This window comes from Neofelis nebulosa, chromosome 1, assembly GCF_028018385.1.
Source record: "Neofelis nebulosa isolate mNeoNeb1 chromosome 1, mNeoNeb1.pri, whole genome shotgun sequence".
Classification (NCBI taxonomy): Eukaryota; Metazoa; Chordata; class Mammalia; order Carnivora; family Felidae; genus Neofelis; species Neofelis nebulosa.
Genome location: NC_080782.1, coordinates 43,323,115 through 43,339,708, shown reverse-complemented (window position 1 = coordinate 43,339,708; position 16,594 = coordinate 43,323,115). Strand labels below are relative to the sequence as shown.

Here is a 16,594-nt window from a genome sequence, read left to right as displayed (position 1 = left end):
CCACCTGGTGTGTGTGTGTGTGTGTGTGTGTGTGTGTGTGTGAGAAAGGGAGAGAGAGAGAAACCAGCTGACCAGTGAGGACGGAAGCCTCTGGACATCAAAGTGGGCAGAGCCCCGGATGGATGGGCTGGAGGCAGGCCTGGGTCCTTTTGGGCTAATTCCTCCCAGGGCTGGCAGAGGCCATGGCGGGAACTTCTGAGAAGGTGGAGAACAAGTCCTTTCATACGGCCTCCCTTTGAGCTGGCCTCCAGGTGGGGCCGGGGTCGGTGGGTGGAGGGCGGGGAACGAGCCGAGAGGCAAGGCCGCATTCGGGCTGGGCAAACAGATTGGGCAGCGGCTGTGAGCACAGAGCGCCCATTGTGGACCCAGAGCTCTGCTTTCAATAATCTACTCGGAAGAATGTTTCATTGAGCGCCAGAGAAAGGAGCCATTGAAATGCCCAGGACTGGGGCCCCGTGAAGGGTTAAAGGCAAGGGGCTACGGTGCCCTGGCTCTTGCCACTCCGGGTTTAGATGTCTGATCTGGGGATCCTGACACTAAAGCAAGGGGGATTCGGTGAGACCACCAAGAGGGACAGAAGCAAGGGTCAGGAGGGCTGTGTGTCTCCCCGCTCCCAGAAATGCAAAAGAGGGCGTGCCAGCATTAAGGAGGAAAACGCTTCTCTTCCCAGAACATTTTGCCCAGATAATATCCAGCAAGGACTGGGCCTCGGATACCCCTCAGTCTACCCACTGGTGAGAACAGCTCGGCTGGGCAGACAATATATTTTCTATAATACAGCCAGCACGGCTGTCTTAAACACCTCCAACATCACCTTTGATCATTAATCTATTGTAATTAACGATGCACTACACGTGAGTGTGGGAGGTAAAGAGAGAACCGGTGGCCGCTAGGACTAGATGACCAAGGAAGCCCACGGAACTTTCTCTCATGGAGGCATTTTTCATATAGAGCAACTGCTCCTTAGGAGGATATGGCCTATAACTGTCGGAAAGGGTGCCGGCGGTAGCATTCTGCGCTCCGGGGCCATGTGCCCTTTCAAACTCCAGAGGCTGGCGGGGCGTAAGGGGCAGGGAACGTGATGCTGGCATCTGTGGGCTCCGCAAGAGAGACGGGAGGTGAAGGAGCCGGGCTGACCACTGGGCACCCGGACCCCCAGCCTCACCGCGGCGTCCTCCTCACTACAGAACCCGCCACAGCCAATGCTGTTTCCTGGGCCTGCGTCTCCGGGGGGCTGGGGGGGATGTTGTACTGCTCTGGCTGAGCTTACGCCGTGGGCCTGTCAAAGCAACCATTCTGGACGGAAACCTTAAACAATTGCCGATGGCTTCTCCAGCTTTCCTAAAAAGAGAACCTTGAGCAGAATGTCAACTCTGAAGGGTGACCCATCATTCACTGCTGTGGTGCGGCTGTGATTTGGTGGTGCCCTCGGGTCTGTTCAGATGCATACAGCTCTTCCTTTGCCTTTGCACCAAAGGGCCCCAAACTCCCAGGCTTTTGGAATTCATCGGTCTGATTGTTATGCTTATTCTTTTGTATCCCCCTGATGTTTCCACTGGGAAACTGTATTACTAGAAGACAGACAAGCGCCTCAAGCCACTTTCTTATACATTCCTTCTGAACTGCTTCCAATGTTCTTGGGCCAGGGAACAAAATCATTAGCTTTGTAAGAATTGCGTGTGGAACAAGAGTCAGTAGGTCTGGAGTGAGGAAGGCCTGACAAGCTCTCCTCTGAATTAAGGGATTGAACTCTGTGACACTTGTGACTGTGTAGAGGCCTTCTGTCTTATCTTTCAGGTCCTTGATTTGGCCCAGCCTAGAAAATTGACCTCCAGAGGACAACAGCGTGTATAATCTGTGCCTAAGATCTTTGCCAAGGTCAGTTACGTCAGGAGAAAATAATATCTGTACAAAGTTAATTTTAGCTCAAAGATGGCCACACACACACACACACACACACACACACCCTACAACCTACCCCACAACATGCATAGCCATGAAAGACAACACCACAAAACAGACTCACCACTTTTTCACTTTTACATTTCTGTATCCTAGAAAGTCTTCTATGGATACATAATGCAAATCATAACATTTTCGAGTTGGAAAGAACTTCCAAAGTCCTTTAGTGTTGCCCCCCATTTTAGTTCAGAATCTCCCTACCTCCTGAACAGGTGGGCACTTTACATCTTCCTTGCACAGTGCTGGTAACGAGGAGTGCAGTGTTTTTTTAAGCCCGACAGGAAGTAACAACACTATACCCCTGCTACATCTGATCTGCATTTTGTGTGCAGATGTTAGGCTTTTGGTACTGTTTTTTTAAAAATGTTTATTTCTTTTCAGAGAGAGAGAGAGAGAGAGAGACAGAGAGAGAGAACACTCACAAGCAGGGGAGGGGCAGAGGGAGAGGGAGAGAGCGAATCCCAAGCAAGCTCCGGGCTGACTCTTGGGGCTCAATCTCATGACCCACCGTAAGATCATGACCTGAGCCGAAATCAAGAGTCAGATGCTCAACTAAGTAAGCCACACAGGTGCCCCTCTGGTACTGTTTTATTATTTTTTTTAACTAAATTTTTTTAATGTTTGTTTATTTTTGAGAGTGAGAAAGGGGGGGGGGGGTGCGCAGAGAGAGAGAGGGAGACAGAATCTGAAGCAGGCTCCAGGCTGAGCTGTCAGCCCAGAGCCCCATGCAGAGCTCAAACCCATGAACCAGCAGAACACAAACCTGAGCTGAAGTCGGATGCTTAACCGACTGAGCCACCCAGGGACACCACTCTCATACTGTTTCAATGCAGCTGGTCTTGGGGGGATGAAGGGGTAAGCGTGCATCTATGTGAATGAGGGTCAGATCTTCCCTATCTGTAGGGGTGGATATTCCCGCTGTCATTCACCTTGGAAAAAGGTGGGTCCTAAATTAGAAACTGCAGAGACTAGCTTAGCTGAAGAGGGAACTTCTGTTTCTCTGTGACTTAACTTTTTGGGCCTGACCCTGAGACATTTTGGAGTTCTCGGGTCCATCAGAGCTGCAGTGGGGCTGATGGACACCGTGCCGGGGAAGGAGGCAGGGAGGCATCCTGTAGGGAACATAAAGGGAAGACGAGTGAGTCACAACTTAATAGCGATATGACCTGGATTCACGTTACTCTTTGTTTATTTCCCCCTTGTCATCCCGGAGCCTTTGGAAATGTCCAGCTTAAATGTTCCAGCCTGGCCCTGCTGTGTCACGGTATTAAAAGAAGAGTTGAGGGTCAGTGTTTATATCCCTAGGACGTTAGAGGGGAAATGGTGCCCTCTGAGGCCACGTGGGTTTCAGTGAGTATGAGGGGCTCTTAAACGTGAATACTGGCAGCAAGAGTTGGGCCCCAGAGTTCCACCTACTCCTCTCCACGTGGTGATTCACCCATCACTGCCATCCTTTTATTAAGAAAACTGCCAGATTTCCTACAAAAGTAATCCCTTAAATTGGCCCGAAATCTGCCTCCCCGTAACATTCACCCACAGGACTTAGTCTCTTCTCCCAGAACCCCAGAGAACAATCGTCGTAATTGTTCACATTCATTGAGTACTTACTATGTGCTAGGCATTTTCCTGAACACCGTGTTGTGTCTTATTTATATTATTATCCCATTTCACAGAAGAAAAAACTGAGGCCGAGGGAGGCCAAATGATTTGCCCAAGGCCTGACCCCAAAGGAGTGGTAGAATTTGAACACATGCAATTTGACATCGGTGCCCAGTCTTGAACTCTTAGAAATTCTGCTGGCCTTGTCCCTATGACACTCCCCCTATCCCACCCCCCACTCCGAGATCTGCAGCCTGTGAGCTTGACTCCCCAGACCTTTTTTTTTTTTTTCTCCAGGCTGCATCCCTACCCCACCTCCCTTGCTGTTTCTCCTCGTGCCATTTCTCCATGTCCTCCTGACCGAGGTCTGGGACAATGCACAGAATGCAAGACCCGAGTCCATTGGACCTCCTGTGACTTGTCCCACTTTGACCCCCCCACCCCCACCCCCAGGACAGCCTTCAGGCTGAAGCCTCCCGGAGCACCATTTTAACAGCCTTCCCCTCAGGAGGCTGTATTTTTCCTGTCTGTCCTCAACATTTCTTTTGCCAGAAAAACAGGCTCAGTTTTCCCTTCTGATAAATCTGGTCACCCTAAATATGGGGCTTTGAGCAAACAGGAGCGGCCGGCCCCACGCAGCCCTCATTTCAAAATGTGGATTCACTTGGGCTGCTATTTTGGAGGTCTGGTTTCTTTCCCCACACACAGTGGTTTTAAGGAAGAGGGAAGGGATCATGACAGAATACTAGCAGGGGAAAGATGCTAGCAGAGAAAACACACCTGGCCAGTCTTTGTTTCCCCAATTTCCCCAAACACTGGCGCTTTGAGAAGCTCTGAAAAGGAGGGTCCTCGCTCACATAAAAGCGGAAAATACAGCGCTAGGAACTCCCCTCCTGGAGATGAGCATATCCAGCATTTGAAGTCCTGGTAGTAAAGAAGCCTAACTGGTTTTGTTTAAGTCAGCTTTCCCATTTACGAATGTAGCCTAGTAAAACGTCTGAAAACAATGCTGCAGAGTGGAAGTTGCAAAGGGCTCCCGACGGCCTAAACTGTTCCTCAGATAGGTTTGAGTTGGCCTGTGCGGTGCTTAAATGTGCTTCAAATTAGTTGCTAGCACTTAACAGTTGGAATATTTCTCATAATAATCTGGATTTGGGTGTCCTTGGAAAATCGGAAGATCTGGAAACACTGGGCCACATTCTTGCATGACAATGGTCGGCGGGACACAAGGCTGTGGTCCTTGGCTCCCTGTAGCCCCTGCCTAATACACCATCCCCTGCTTCACTCATTTATGGTACCTGCCTGGCTCAGGAGTCCCTGGGGCTTGCCTTCTCCACCCTGGAGATTTCCTTGGGTGCGAGTTGGCCTGCCGGATGCGGGAGGCCCATTCATCCATTGACTCATGCAACATGTACTCATGCAGCTTCTGGACCCCGTGGATACGAGATGTGTTCAACAGCCCCCGCCCTCTGGATTTCGGCGCTGGCATTCTTGCTGCGAACCGCAGGATGAAGAGGGGGAGGGGTTGGGGAGAGGGAAGCTGGCAAAGGCTTGAACCGCGACTTCCAGACCCCCCCTCCCCCCCACCACGCCGAGCTTGCTAAAGTCATCCCTGTTCTCCACTGCTGCCTCTACTGCCACTCTAACAGCCACTGAGAGCCAGGGGAGAAGCTACTAACATGCTCTGTGACTTACACGAGTTCCCACCCATCTCAGGGCCTCAGTTTCTCCAATTGCACAGTGACCCGGTTGGAATAGAAAACTATGCGCGTCCCTTCCAGGGCTGGCACGCAGAGATGCTAAGACTCCCAAGATCGAGGAACGTCTGACCGGGCCATTCCGGAGCTGTTCCACTGAACTCCAAGCAGCCCCTCTCCCTCCTTTCCCCGGCCCGGGCCGGGGCCCGGGAGGGGGTCGGAGCCAGAGGGCCGCCCGGGCCTGGGCTTCCCGCCCGGGGGCGGAGCCGCTGCTCCAGGTCCCGCCCCTCCACCTGGGATTCGGCCCGGCAGATGTTACAACTTTCTCGCATTCTCTCCCGCGGTGTCCCCCCCAGGCCCGCCCAACCCGTGCCTCCCTCCCCTTCCCCGCTGGGGTCCTGCCCGCCTCCCTGTTGGGAGCCCGACTCTTCTCCGGACTCCGGGCGGGGCGAGAGGCCGGGCTGGGGGCTGGAGGGTCGGGAGGAGGAGGAAGGGAAAGCAGAGGCGAGAGAAATTAGGAGGCGGGAGAAATCGAGGGCTAGTAGGAAGGGGAGAGCCAGAGGATGGTGGAGAGCACTTTTTGGAAGCAGCCACGCCGCGTCTCAGGCTGGCCCGGCTGAGCTGGGGGAGAGGGAGCGAGGGCGGCGCAGGGCGGGCGCGCAGGCGGCGGGAGGCGGCTCGGCGCGGGCCTGACCTCCCCAGAGCGCCCCGCTGCGGCCGCGCAGGTCCGGCCGCCAGTCCTGGACCAGCCCCTGGGCCACCCCCGGGGCCGCTGAAGGATCTCGCAGCGTCCAGGCCGGCCAGCCGGCGGGCGTGCGGGCCGTGCGCCCTGGGCGCGCGAGGCGGTGAGGCCCGGGGAACCCTGTGCGCCGGGACGCGCGGGCCGGCATGGCGATGCACGCCCTCACTGGCCTCTCGCTGGTCAGCTTGCTTAGCTTCGGCTACCTGTCCTGGGACTGGTCCAAGCCGAGCCTGGCGGCCGACGGTCCCGGGGAGGCGGGCGTGGAGCAGCCCTCGGCCGCTCCACCCCAGCCTCCCCATATCATCTTCATCCTCACCGACGACCAGGGCTACCACGACGTGGGCTACCATGGCTCAGATATTGAGACCCCTACGCTGGACCGGCTGGCAGCTGAGGGTGTCAAGTTGGAGAATTATTATATCCAGCCTATCTGCACGCCTTCGCGGAGCCAACTTCTCACTGGCAGGTAGGCATGACCCAGGCTGCTGGGGCTGGCGGTGTAAGCCCCAAATGAATCCGGTCTGGAGATTTCCTGTGCATTCACAGTCCCGCCCCCCCCATTCTGGGACCTGGGAAGCAAGGACTCAGGGCCAGTTCTGAGACACTCAGACACGACTGTCTCCAGTCGCCTGTGTGATCATTAGTTATGTCCTTTATCCTCTCTGGGCCTCAGTTTCTCCAATTGTACACGGAGTGGATTGGACCATCTTTGAGGTCTCCTCCCTCTGATGTTCTAGGACACACATTACACACCATGTGAAGGAGACATCTGGTCATCCCTTTGTTGGAGGAACACGGCAGTCTCTGACCCTTGGGTTTTAACGCCGCTTCTGTATACAGACCCTGAGGCCACGAACAAGTCATTTCCCTTCTCTAAGCCTCTGTTTTCTTGTCTGTTCATAAACGGAGTGAAGAGGAGTGTTTACTTGAAAAAGAGTGGTGATGGGATGAGTTGTGTGTCACCTGCTTGGCTGTCAATAAATGGCAGCCCCCATGTCACCAGAGGGATTAGGGTCCCCAAACTGTTTGATGGCTGCGAGGAGAGGAAGGAAGCGAGGGAATGTCTAGAGAGATAGACATTCTAGATAGAGCAGAAAGATATGCACAGGATGCCGTGACCGGTGGAACCTTTGGGTAGTTACTTCATTTCTCCAAACCTCTGGTTTTTCATCTGCAAAGTCCTCCTAAATTGGCCGAAAGTCCCAAGGAGACGTGCTGCTTTCTCCGTAAGGAGTGGCCCACAGGCAAGGCGGCAGGATTACAGGATTAAAAGAGCAGGGAAACAGGAGGTGGGGGTGTAGAAGGCAAACTTTGGCCACTTAGGAGAAAATCCTTTGGCAAGGCTGAAGCTAATCCTCCTTGGATGGGGTCCAAGGCATGCCTTCTCCCAAGTTCCACCCAGGGAGATCTCCATCTCTGAGTATGATCTCAGGAACCGGAGCCTTGCTGTCCCTGTTTCTGGGTGGGAGAAACTGAGGCATGGAGTCAGGGAGGACCCAATTCATGCCTAGAGTCTGTAGCATCCGTTGGGGAGGGGGCTGAGAGGCCAGGTGGTTGGCAGGGGTCCCAGAGCCGTGAGTCAAAATAGGTGCCTTTTCTTCCCTCACTCGGGCACTCAGCATTTAGCTCCGGGAACAGCAAGAGAGAGCGTCGGAGAAGAGGGTGAGGGGCTGGTGTATGGGTCGTGGGCGGGGGCGTTGGTGGTGGTGGTGAAGCCCAAATGTTGACCAACCTCCAGGAGAGGGAAGAAGAATCTGCATTCCTGAGAACTGTGCACAAGTTAGCATTTCTCTCTCGAGAGGTGACTTTGGGTTTAAGCGGGGGAATGAGCAGCCAACGGGGCAGTGTGCCAACCCCCTGATCTGTGAAGTGAGCTGAGTGTGGCTGGGCAGCGTCTGCCCTCCGCCCCCTGCAGCTGGCTCCATCTGACTGATGCTGACTGCTCTCATTAGTGTTTTGTTAATGCATCCAGTCGTGTTGGGCGAAGCTGGAGAGAGCCAGTGTTTCTCATGTTACTCGCTTACAGACGAGCTTCGGTGACTCTGAGCTGGCCCACCCACTTTACAAACCAGTGCTCCGTGGTGCCCAGCCCTAGGAAGAGTCTTGGCTGTGACCGGGCGCTACGGTACTTCCTCTGTTAAATGGAATAGTTCATGAGGTTGACTGAGAGGTCTGTAGAGCCAGGATCACCGAGAGGTTTTCAGCCTGAGTTGTGCAGACCTGGGTTCATAGCTCGGGGCAGCTGCTTGCGAGCTGTCTGCAGTCGGGCCTGTTGCGGTACCTCTGAGAGCCTCGGTTGGTCATCTGTAGAATGGGGATAATGGTCTCCCCTGTAGGTTTTTTATGAGGATTAAGTGAAACGATGCGCGTGGCCTATAATGTTAAAAATGGCAGTAGTAGCTAATGATGACTAACAACAATAACAGCTTTAAGTTAAGGAAACTAAAAACAGGAAAGCCCACCTAGTGCCTGGGTTAAAGGTGTCAGGCCTTCAGGTGTGGGATTCTAAGACCCTAGTGAAGTTCCAGGCTTCTCATTTACCCTGGGACTTTTAAGACTTGAGTAAAGGCGGGACACCCCAAGCAGATCGCATGGGGGCCTTGACCACAGAAGGGACTTGAATGAATAAATGAGGAATATAGCATTCTGCTAACCATTCACTCCTGCCTCACAGCAGTAGCGTGTGTGAGTGACCGGATCCAGGGGCCACATGAACTTGTGGGTAGGCACACGAGAACAGGTCTTACAAAATCTGGGAACTGAAAGGTTTTCAGAGATCTCCCATTCAACCCAACTCCCCCCCTATAGATGAGCAAACTGAGGCCACCATGGGGGAGGAGACATGGCAGCCTCGTTTGCTGGAAGGGAGCCTGTGCTTGGACTTGGCTTGGATTTATGTTCAAGTCCTGGCTTTGCCCCTGACCACTGAGTGACCTTGGGCAAGGCCCTTCCCCTCCTCTGGAACTGTGTTTTTAAAACAAGGTAAATACACTGGAAGTTGACTTGGGTCCCTTCTGGTTCTAAAATTGTCTGGGAGTGCCACCATTCGTTCGTTCTTTCATCCATTCATTCCGTAAGTAATTGAGTGTCCTTTTAACGTCACCTGAGTGCCAAGACCACAAAGTTGAGTAAAGGACAATCCGATTACAGATGATTGGGCCTAAGAACATGTACAACTGAGTAGAACCCCATGGTCAAGTAGGACAGTGATCATGCGTACTAAATTTAACCCAGAAGCAAAAGTGACTCATTCTTGGAGAGAGTTATAAGAGACTTTACAGAGGGGGTAACATTTGGACTGGGCTTTGAAGAGTGAGCAGGAGTTTCCCTGGGAGGGCAGGACTTGCTCTAGGCCCCAGAGCAAATTAGTGGCTTCGAGTTTAGGGATTCTGAAGTCTCTGGAGACTGCCTGGGATACAGATCCCAACTCCAGTTACAGATTGTTTGAATCAGTGGGCAAGCGATTTCATGTACTGAGCCTCAGTTGCCTTATTTGGAGAATAATGTTAGCTACATTGTCATGATTAACCTGCGTTCGCCTCTAAACTCCCCAGCTCCTAGCTGCGTGATCCTGGGCCGAGTGGTTTAACCACTCTGATCCTCAGTCTCCTCATCTGCGAAATGACCATAATATGAGCTCAACTAATTTTGAAGATTCAATGAGGTGATACATTGGAAGTGCTTGTCACGTGTCGTAATACCTGCTGTACCTTTGCCGGAAGTGCTGGGCCCAGAGCCCACCTCGGGGTGAGAACTGGGGGCCGGTGGGCCAGAGCAGTGCTTTGTAGCTCACCCGGGCCTTCTTTGCCCTCCCCTCTTTCCTCCAGGTACCAGATCCACACGGGACTCCAGCACTCCATCATCCGCCCACGGCAGCCCAACTGCCTGCCCCTGGACCAGGTGACGCTGCCCCAGAAGCTGCAGGAGGCGGGTTATTCTACCCACATGGTGGGCAAGTGGCACCTGGGCTTCTACCGGAAGGAGTGCCTGCCTACCCGCCGGGGCTTCGACACCTTCCTGGGCTCGCTCACAGGCAACGTGGACTACTATACCTACGACAACTGCGACGGGCCTGGGGTGTGTGGCTTTGACCTGCACGAGGGCGAGAGTGTGGCCTGGGGGCTCAGTGGCCAGTATTCCACTATGCTCTATGCCCAGCGTGTCAGCCACATCCTAGCCAGCCACAGCCCCCGGCGGCCCCTCTTCCTCTACGTGGCCTTCCAGGCGGTGCACACGCCCCTGCAGTCCCCTCGTGAGTACCTGTACCGCTATCGCACCATGGGCAACGTGGCCCGGCGGAAGTATGCGGCCATGGTCACCTGCATGGATGAGGCTGTGCGTAACATCACCTGGGCTCTCAAGCGCTATGGTTTCTACAACAACAGCGTCATCATCTTCTCCAGTGACAACGGCGGCCAGACCTTCTCGGGGGGCAGCAACTGGCCGCTGCGAGGACGCAAGGGCACTTACTGGGAAGGTGGTGTGCGTGGCCTGGGCTTTGTCCATAGCCCCCTGCTCAAGCGGAAGCGCCGGACCAGCCGGGCGCTGGTGCACATCACTGACTGGTACCCGACCCTGGTGGGTCTGGCAGGCGGCACCGCCTCGGCGGCCGATGGGCTGGACGGCTACGATGTGTGGCCGGCCATCAGCGAGGGCAGGGCCTCGCCGCGCACAGAGATCCTGCACAACATTGACCCCCTCTACAACCATGCCCGGCACGGCTCCCTGGAGGCTGGCTTTGGCATCTGGAACACTGCCGTGCAGGCCGCCATCCGTGTGGGCGAGTGGAAGCTGCTAACAGGGGACCCTGGCTATGGCGATTGGATCCCACCGCAGACGCTGGCCGCCTTCCCTGGCAGCTGGTGGAACCTCGAGCGCATGGCCAGTGCCCGCCAGGCAGTGTGGCTCTTCAATATCAGCGCTGACCCCTACGAACGGGAGGACCTGGCTGGCCAGCGGCCTGATGTGGTCCGTGCCCTGCTGGCCCGTCTGGTGGACTATAACCGCACAGCCATCCCTGTGCGCTACCCAGCTGAGAATCCCCGGGCCCACCCTGACTTTAACGGGGGTGCTTGGGGGCCCTGGGCCAGTGATGAGGAAGAAGAGGAAGAGGAGGAAGAGGCAAGCAGGGCTCGAAGCTTCTCCCGAGGACGCCGCAAGAAAAAATGCAAGATTTGCAAGCTGCGATCCTTTTTTCGTAAACTCAACACCAGGCTGATGTCACAGCGGATCTGATGAGGAGTGGGGGGAGGTGAGGATCTCTGTCCCTCTAGATGTACTTCCCCATTCAAACCTGGCCCTGTTCCTCCCCAGGGATGGGCCTGAGGTCAAGCCCCCATCTGCAGGGAAATCGGTGGGGGGGGCATCGAGCCCCTCGGTTGAAAGGTGGGGAGCTTGGCTTGGGGGAGAATAAACTAGACTGGGGTGTCTGGATTCCAATCCTGCCTCTTCACTGACTTGCTCTGTGACCTCAAGTGGTCTGCATGAGAGCTGGGCCTCAGTTTCCTCATCTGTAAATGAGCTCTGATGTTGTGGCCCTGTGGTGTGGACCTGGTGCCTGGGAGCATGGTGGAGTTGCCATTGACCTTGCCGCCTCCCAGCTCGTTTAAAGCCTTGCCCTTGGACCCTGCACCTCTGTGGTACTGCTTGGGTGAGGGGCCACTGGAGGCAGCTCGAGGCCTGGACTCCAGCTGAAGCATGGCGATCTGGCCACTCTCTGAAGGGATCCTCTGATGCTGAGGGTGGGGGTGCAGGGATGGGTCTTCACATGGCTGGGGTCAGTCCTGGGGCCAGACTGGTGCTGGGGGCTATGGCAGAAAGCTCTCCTTCTGGCCCCCAGGACCCAGAGGATTGACCTGGCTCTTAGCTGCTGCAGGATCAAGGGTGGTGGAAACAGCTGTGCAAAGAGGCCCTGAACCAACAGTCAGGACACTTGGGTGCCTCTTTGACCTTGGGCCCATCCCCTCACCTTTGGGCCTCAGTTTCCCCAACTGCCAATCGGGATGCTAGCCTGAGCTCTGCCTACCTCACAGGGTTGTAGAGAACTGGCCAAGGTAATGGCTGTGGAGGAGCCCGTGCACTTGATTAAAATGCTACTAACATGGAAGCCAGGGCTATGGTGCGGTCTGTGAACGCACTGGGGCGTGTGCGCGTGCATCCTGAGGGCAAGTGCGAGCTCACCATTAGCCAAGTGAATGGGAGAGGAGGTGGGTAGCCTGGCTAGGAAGCAGCACGTATGGGTTCTGGTCCAGTCCTGCCACAGGTCCACCGTGTGACCTCTGGCAAATCCTGGACCCTCTCTGGGCCTCAGGGCCCCCCTGTGTACAATGGATGCTTTAGGAGCCCCTCCTACTTGGTCATTCTGGACACCCCTGTGCGTGTGTGTGTGGGGGGGGGCATGGGCTGAGTGGTGGGAGGAGGGGCGTGGGGGGTTCAGAGCCTGCTCGCTGCAGAGCGCGCCTCCATGCACACACTGCGTTCTGCATATCTCCCTTCAGGTTCCAGTCGGTGCAGCGTGTGTAGGCGAAAGCCCTGCTGTGAATTTTGAAAATAGTTATTTTTGTCACTGGCAAAGGAGGCCTGTTAGGACTCGTCAGCTTGTGGATGAGCAGGACGGGTGGGGGGGGGGGGGGTGGGTGCGGTGCAGTGGAGGGGGTTTGGGTGTTGGTTCCAGAGCTGCAGAGGTAGCTGAGCCCAGGAGTGAGAGTCTGGCCTGGGGCTGCAGGACGGAGGTGACCGTCCACATCCTGGGCCCCTTCCTCCACCCCTCCAGCTGGAGCTTTCTCTTTCTGTAGGATGTGGACGCCTGGGCTGTGTGGGGCAGGGGCCAGGACTGGCTGAAGCCTCTGGATTCCGGCCACCCCCAGCACTTCTGCCTGCTCAGGAGGGAGACTCTGAAGAAGACGGTGTCCCAGGCCCAGCATATCCCACAGATGGGTTGTTCATAGTCTGCCCATTACCCAGGATTCTCCGGCTCTACTGGGTGCCTCTCCCAGCTGTCTGGGCTGTGCCTTTCCAGAGCTGCGTGGAGCCAGGGCTCCCCTGCGGATCCAGGCTTGCACCAGTTGAGTGGAGGCCTCTCCCATGCCTGCTGAGTTTGGCCCTGCCTTAGGTGACCTAGCCTCCAGCTCCAACCCTGCTTCTCTTATGCCCTTTGGGGGCCATGAGAGCTGGACCATAAAAGTCCCTTTATGTTCTTCCCCAGACACCAACACCTACCCTCCTGTGGCTGACGTGACCTCAAACATAGAGGGCCCAGCTGGGGCTAGAGGCCAGCCTCTGCTCCTGATGCCCTAAGAAGGAAGCTCAGCCTCATCTCAAGCCCAGCTTAAAGCTTGCCTGGCTCAGAGTCCTACCTAACCCAGAACCTGGCACACAGCCCAAGAGCCCCACTCAAGCTTCAGCCAACGACCTGGTCCACAGCCCAGCAGTCCCCAAGCCTGCCTAACCAAGGTGCTGGCGGTTGACCCAGGGCTGAGATTTGTGGAAGGTACTGGGGTAAGGAGTCACCAGGACTAGAGTGTGGTGAGGGGAGGCTCAGCCTGCTTGCTGTGGTGTCTGCTGGGCCCAGCAGACAGCATGGCTCCTGCCCATCTCCTCCTGTCTTCCTGTGGCCCCTGAGTTTCCCCCAGCCAGGGCACCTGGGTCTGGACTCTGTTTTAGGCCCTTGACTGGCATTGCTAGGCGGATGCTTGGACCACCTACCTGGTGGGGAGGGGTGGATGGAAGAGGAGACCAGAGGCAGCGCTGGCCCCTTGGGTCACAGAGCTGGGGGAGTGGAGTCCAGAAATGCCAGACAGCCCCTCTATTTCCCCTTTGACCAGATGTCAGTAGATCTGCCACCCAGATTAGAACCGGGGGGGCCCTGTCCAAGCTGGGCCCTGCCTGTGGAGTCCTGGGCAGGGATGACCAGTCCCCCAGGAACCGGGAGGGAGCCCTGGACCTGGCTAGAGGGACAGGGCTCTGAGCCCTACCCTGGGCCTTAACAGTATTTCCTCCTCTCGCTTGGTACCTACTGGCTACCTTGGGACCTAGGCAAGCAGCCGTTCAGTGCCAGAAAGAGGGAAGGCAGAGCAGGGTAAGGGAAAGAACACTGTTCTGGGAGTCAGGAATTCTGGATTATGTCCCAACTCTGCCCCTGACTTCTGCTGCCGAGGGAGGAAGCAGCAGCTTCCTTTCTCTGGGCCTTGGTCTCCATCTGTGTGGGACATGGGCTCCATCAGGGCCCTTTCAGCCCTTGTGTAGGCCAAAGGGCATAGGGCAGGGGTGCAGAGGTCACACAGACCCCACATGGGTAATTCATGTCACATCTGTGCAAGATACGCAGTGATCATACCTATCTCACAGATATCTGTGGTGCGGTATAAATTGTGCAGTATGCTTAGCACAGGGCCTGGCTCTAAATCGGAAATAACTATTTCTCGTATTTTTGGAGTCAGCAAAGGAACATCTTGTCCCCATATTTCTGAGGAGGAAATGGAGGCCCCAGTGGGAAAGAGACCTGCCATAATCACTCCTAGCCAACAGCTAGACTTGAACTTGGGTCCTCTAACTGCAGGCTGTGCTGTGCAGACGTTGGCCCGGCAGCCACCATCCTCTGTCCCTTGGCTTCCTGCTTCCCTCTGCTCTGGAAGGAATGTCTCCTATGTGGGACCCCCTCAGGGGACAGCGATGCTCCCTGACCCCTCCCTCTCTCCAGAGTCTGAGGCTGGCATTACTTACTGCAGTTAATTAACCACATCACCCTCCACCCAGACCCTCTGCCGGATCATTTCTCTCTTGGCCCACTTTCCACCAATTCTGCCCCTCACGCTCACTGCCCTTAGTGGGACAGGCCTCGTGGGGACCCTTCAGACGGCACGTTTTCTGTGGTACCTGCCCAGGCCCTGCAGGACCCTGAGGCCCTTGGGCATGTGCCTGAGAGTATGTGTGTGGGCTGTGGCAGGTGGGATGACAGTGGGCTGGCACAATGCTTCCTGGGCTCTGATTCCCCCCACCCCCTTCCCACCTCTGCTATGGCCCAGGAACTTGGCCCTGGTCCCGGTTTTTTTTTTTTTTTTCCATCCCACCCCATAGACCCAGGGTATAGCTTGCATTCACGTTCAGGTTCCCCACCTTCACATGCCACAACTGTGCTCAGTGACCTCTTGGGCTCCCACCCCTGGCCACCAGCCCGCGGCATGCAGGCCAGCTCTTGAGTACCACATGAGTGTTACAGATGGGAGCACACGTGCTGGCTCGCATGCCTGCCATGGCCCTGGGGGGTGGGGAGTCTGGCAGGAACAGTCCCCCCATTGCAATCATCGGCTCATTCTCCCCGCGTCGCAGAGGCAGGCCTGGCTCCTCGCTGCCCGCCACCGCCAGGCACAGCTGCCAGCCTCGCGGGCACAGGGGAGGCAGTGAATTAGCTGTCGCGCAGGGCGGCAGTTTCACTCCAGAAGGGGGTGCCTGTCCGAGGCAGTGCCCACACCCCTGAGCTGAGCTCTCGAAGGTTCGGAGCACGCGGGGGCAGGGTGTGTATGAGAGTTGCCAAGGAGACCTTTTGTCTTCTTCCTCCTCTCCATGCATCTCTCCACCAGGTCCTGGACGTCCCCTAGGGCGCACAGGGTCTGGGCCGGGCCAGCCCAGGGAGGGAAAGAAGAGGTACACAGCCGGGAGGCAGGAGGGAGGGAGGTAGAAACAAGAAAGGAGGTGAAAAGGAGCGAGAAAGATAGGGAGGATTGAGAAGAAAGGGCTCAAGGGAGGGAAGGAAATGGGGAAAGGCAAGAAAGAGGAAAAGAAGAAGAGGAAGGAGAGCGGAAAGGGGAGACAGAGGTAGGGAAGGATGGACAGGGTGATGGGTGATGGGGTGGTGTGAGGCCAGGTTGCTTTTGCCCCCTAAATCCACATAGGCCACCTCCATGGTCCCTGTCAGACACAGGGAGAGAGCCGGCCATTAGCCTCTGTTCCTCTCGTCCCTCTGGCTCTTGCTGCCCAGTGCTCTGCTCTCTTCTGAACATGCTTCCCTTCACCAGTGGGGACTGGGGATGGGGCGAGCCAGGAAACAGGGTGGTCCAGCCAGCTCCCAGCAGAGCAGGACTATCACCTCCTTTGTTCAGAACTTCAGACTCCCATTAATACAGCCTTGGGGCACGTTTGCTATTTGTTTTATGTGTTAATTTCTAAAGCCCCATTAAGTTAAGTTGGCACCAGTGAGCTAGAGGCCTTGTGAGCCCTCTCCTAGCCTCTTTGTTCTACCAGCAAAAGGCTGCAAACCAGGCCGGGCCAGGGTGATGCTCAAACCATGAGCTCAACTCCAGTGGGGACTCAGAGAACCGCGCCACAAAGTGCTAGGACTAGAGGATAGTCGTGTGTGCTTCCCTGACTCAGGCAGAGTGGCGTGAGGAGGGAGGGGCTTCTTATGAGTCCCTTAATAGTAATAATTGCCCATCAATGAACACGTACAGCATGCCAGCTGCTGTACTCATCTGCTCCTCTCATGTAATCCTTAAACAGCCCTGGAAGTAGGGAATATTATGAACTGTATTTTGCAGATGAAGAAACTGAGGCACAGAGAAGTTAGGCTGCTCATCCAAAATCACACAGCCTATAGAAC

At 55.7% G+C, this 16,594-nt stretch overlaps 1 protein-coding gene across 1 annotated transcript; it reads left to right on the top strand.

The window, feature by feature from the left end:
• Positions 1 to 5,567: 5,567 nt before the first annotated feature.
• ARSI (arylsulfatase family member I) lies at positions 5,568 to 12,106 on the top strand. Its single transcript, XM_058720088.1, has 2 exons — positions 5,568 to 6,466; positions 9,828 to 12,106. The coding sequence occupies exons 1-2, from the start codon at positions 6,147 to 6,149 to the stop codon at positions 11,233 to 11,235; spliced, it is 1,728 nt and encodes a 575-aa protein (XP_058576071.1). The 5' UTR covers positions 5,568 to 6,146; the 3' UTR covers positions 11,236 to 12,106.
• Positions 12,107 to 16,594: the final 4,488 nt, after the last annotated feature.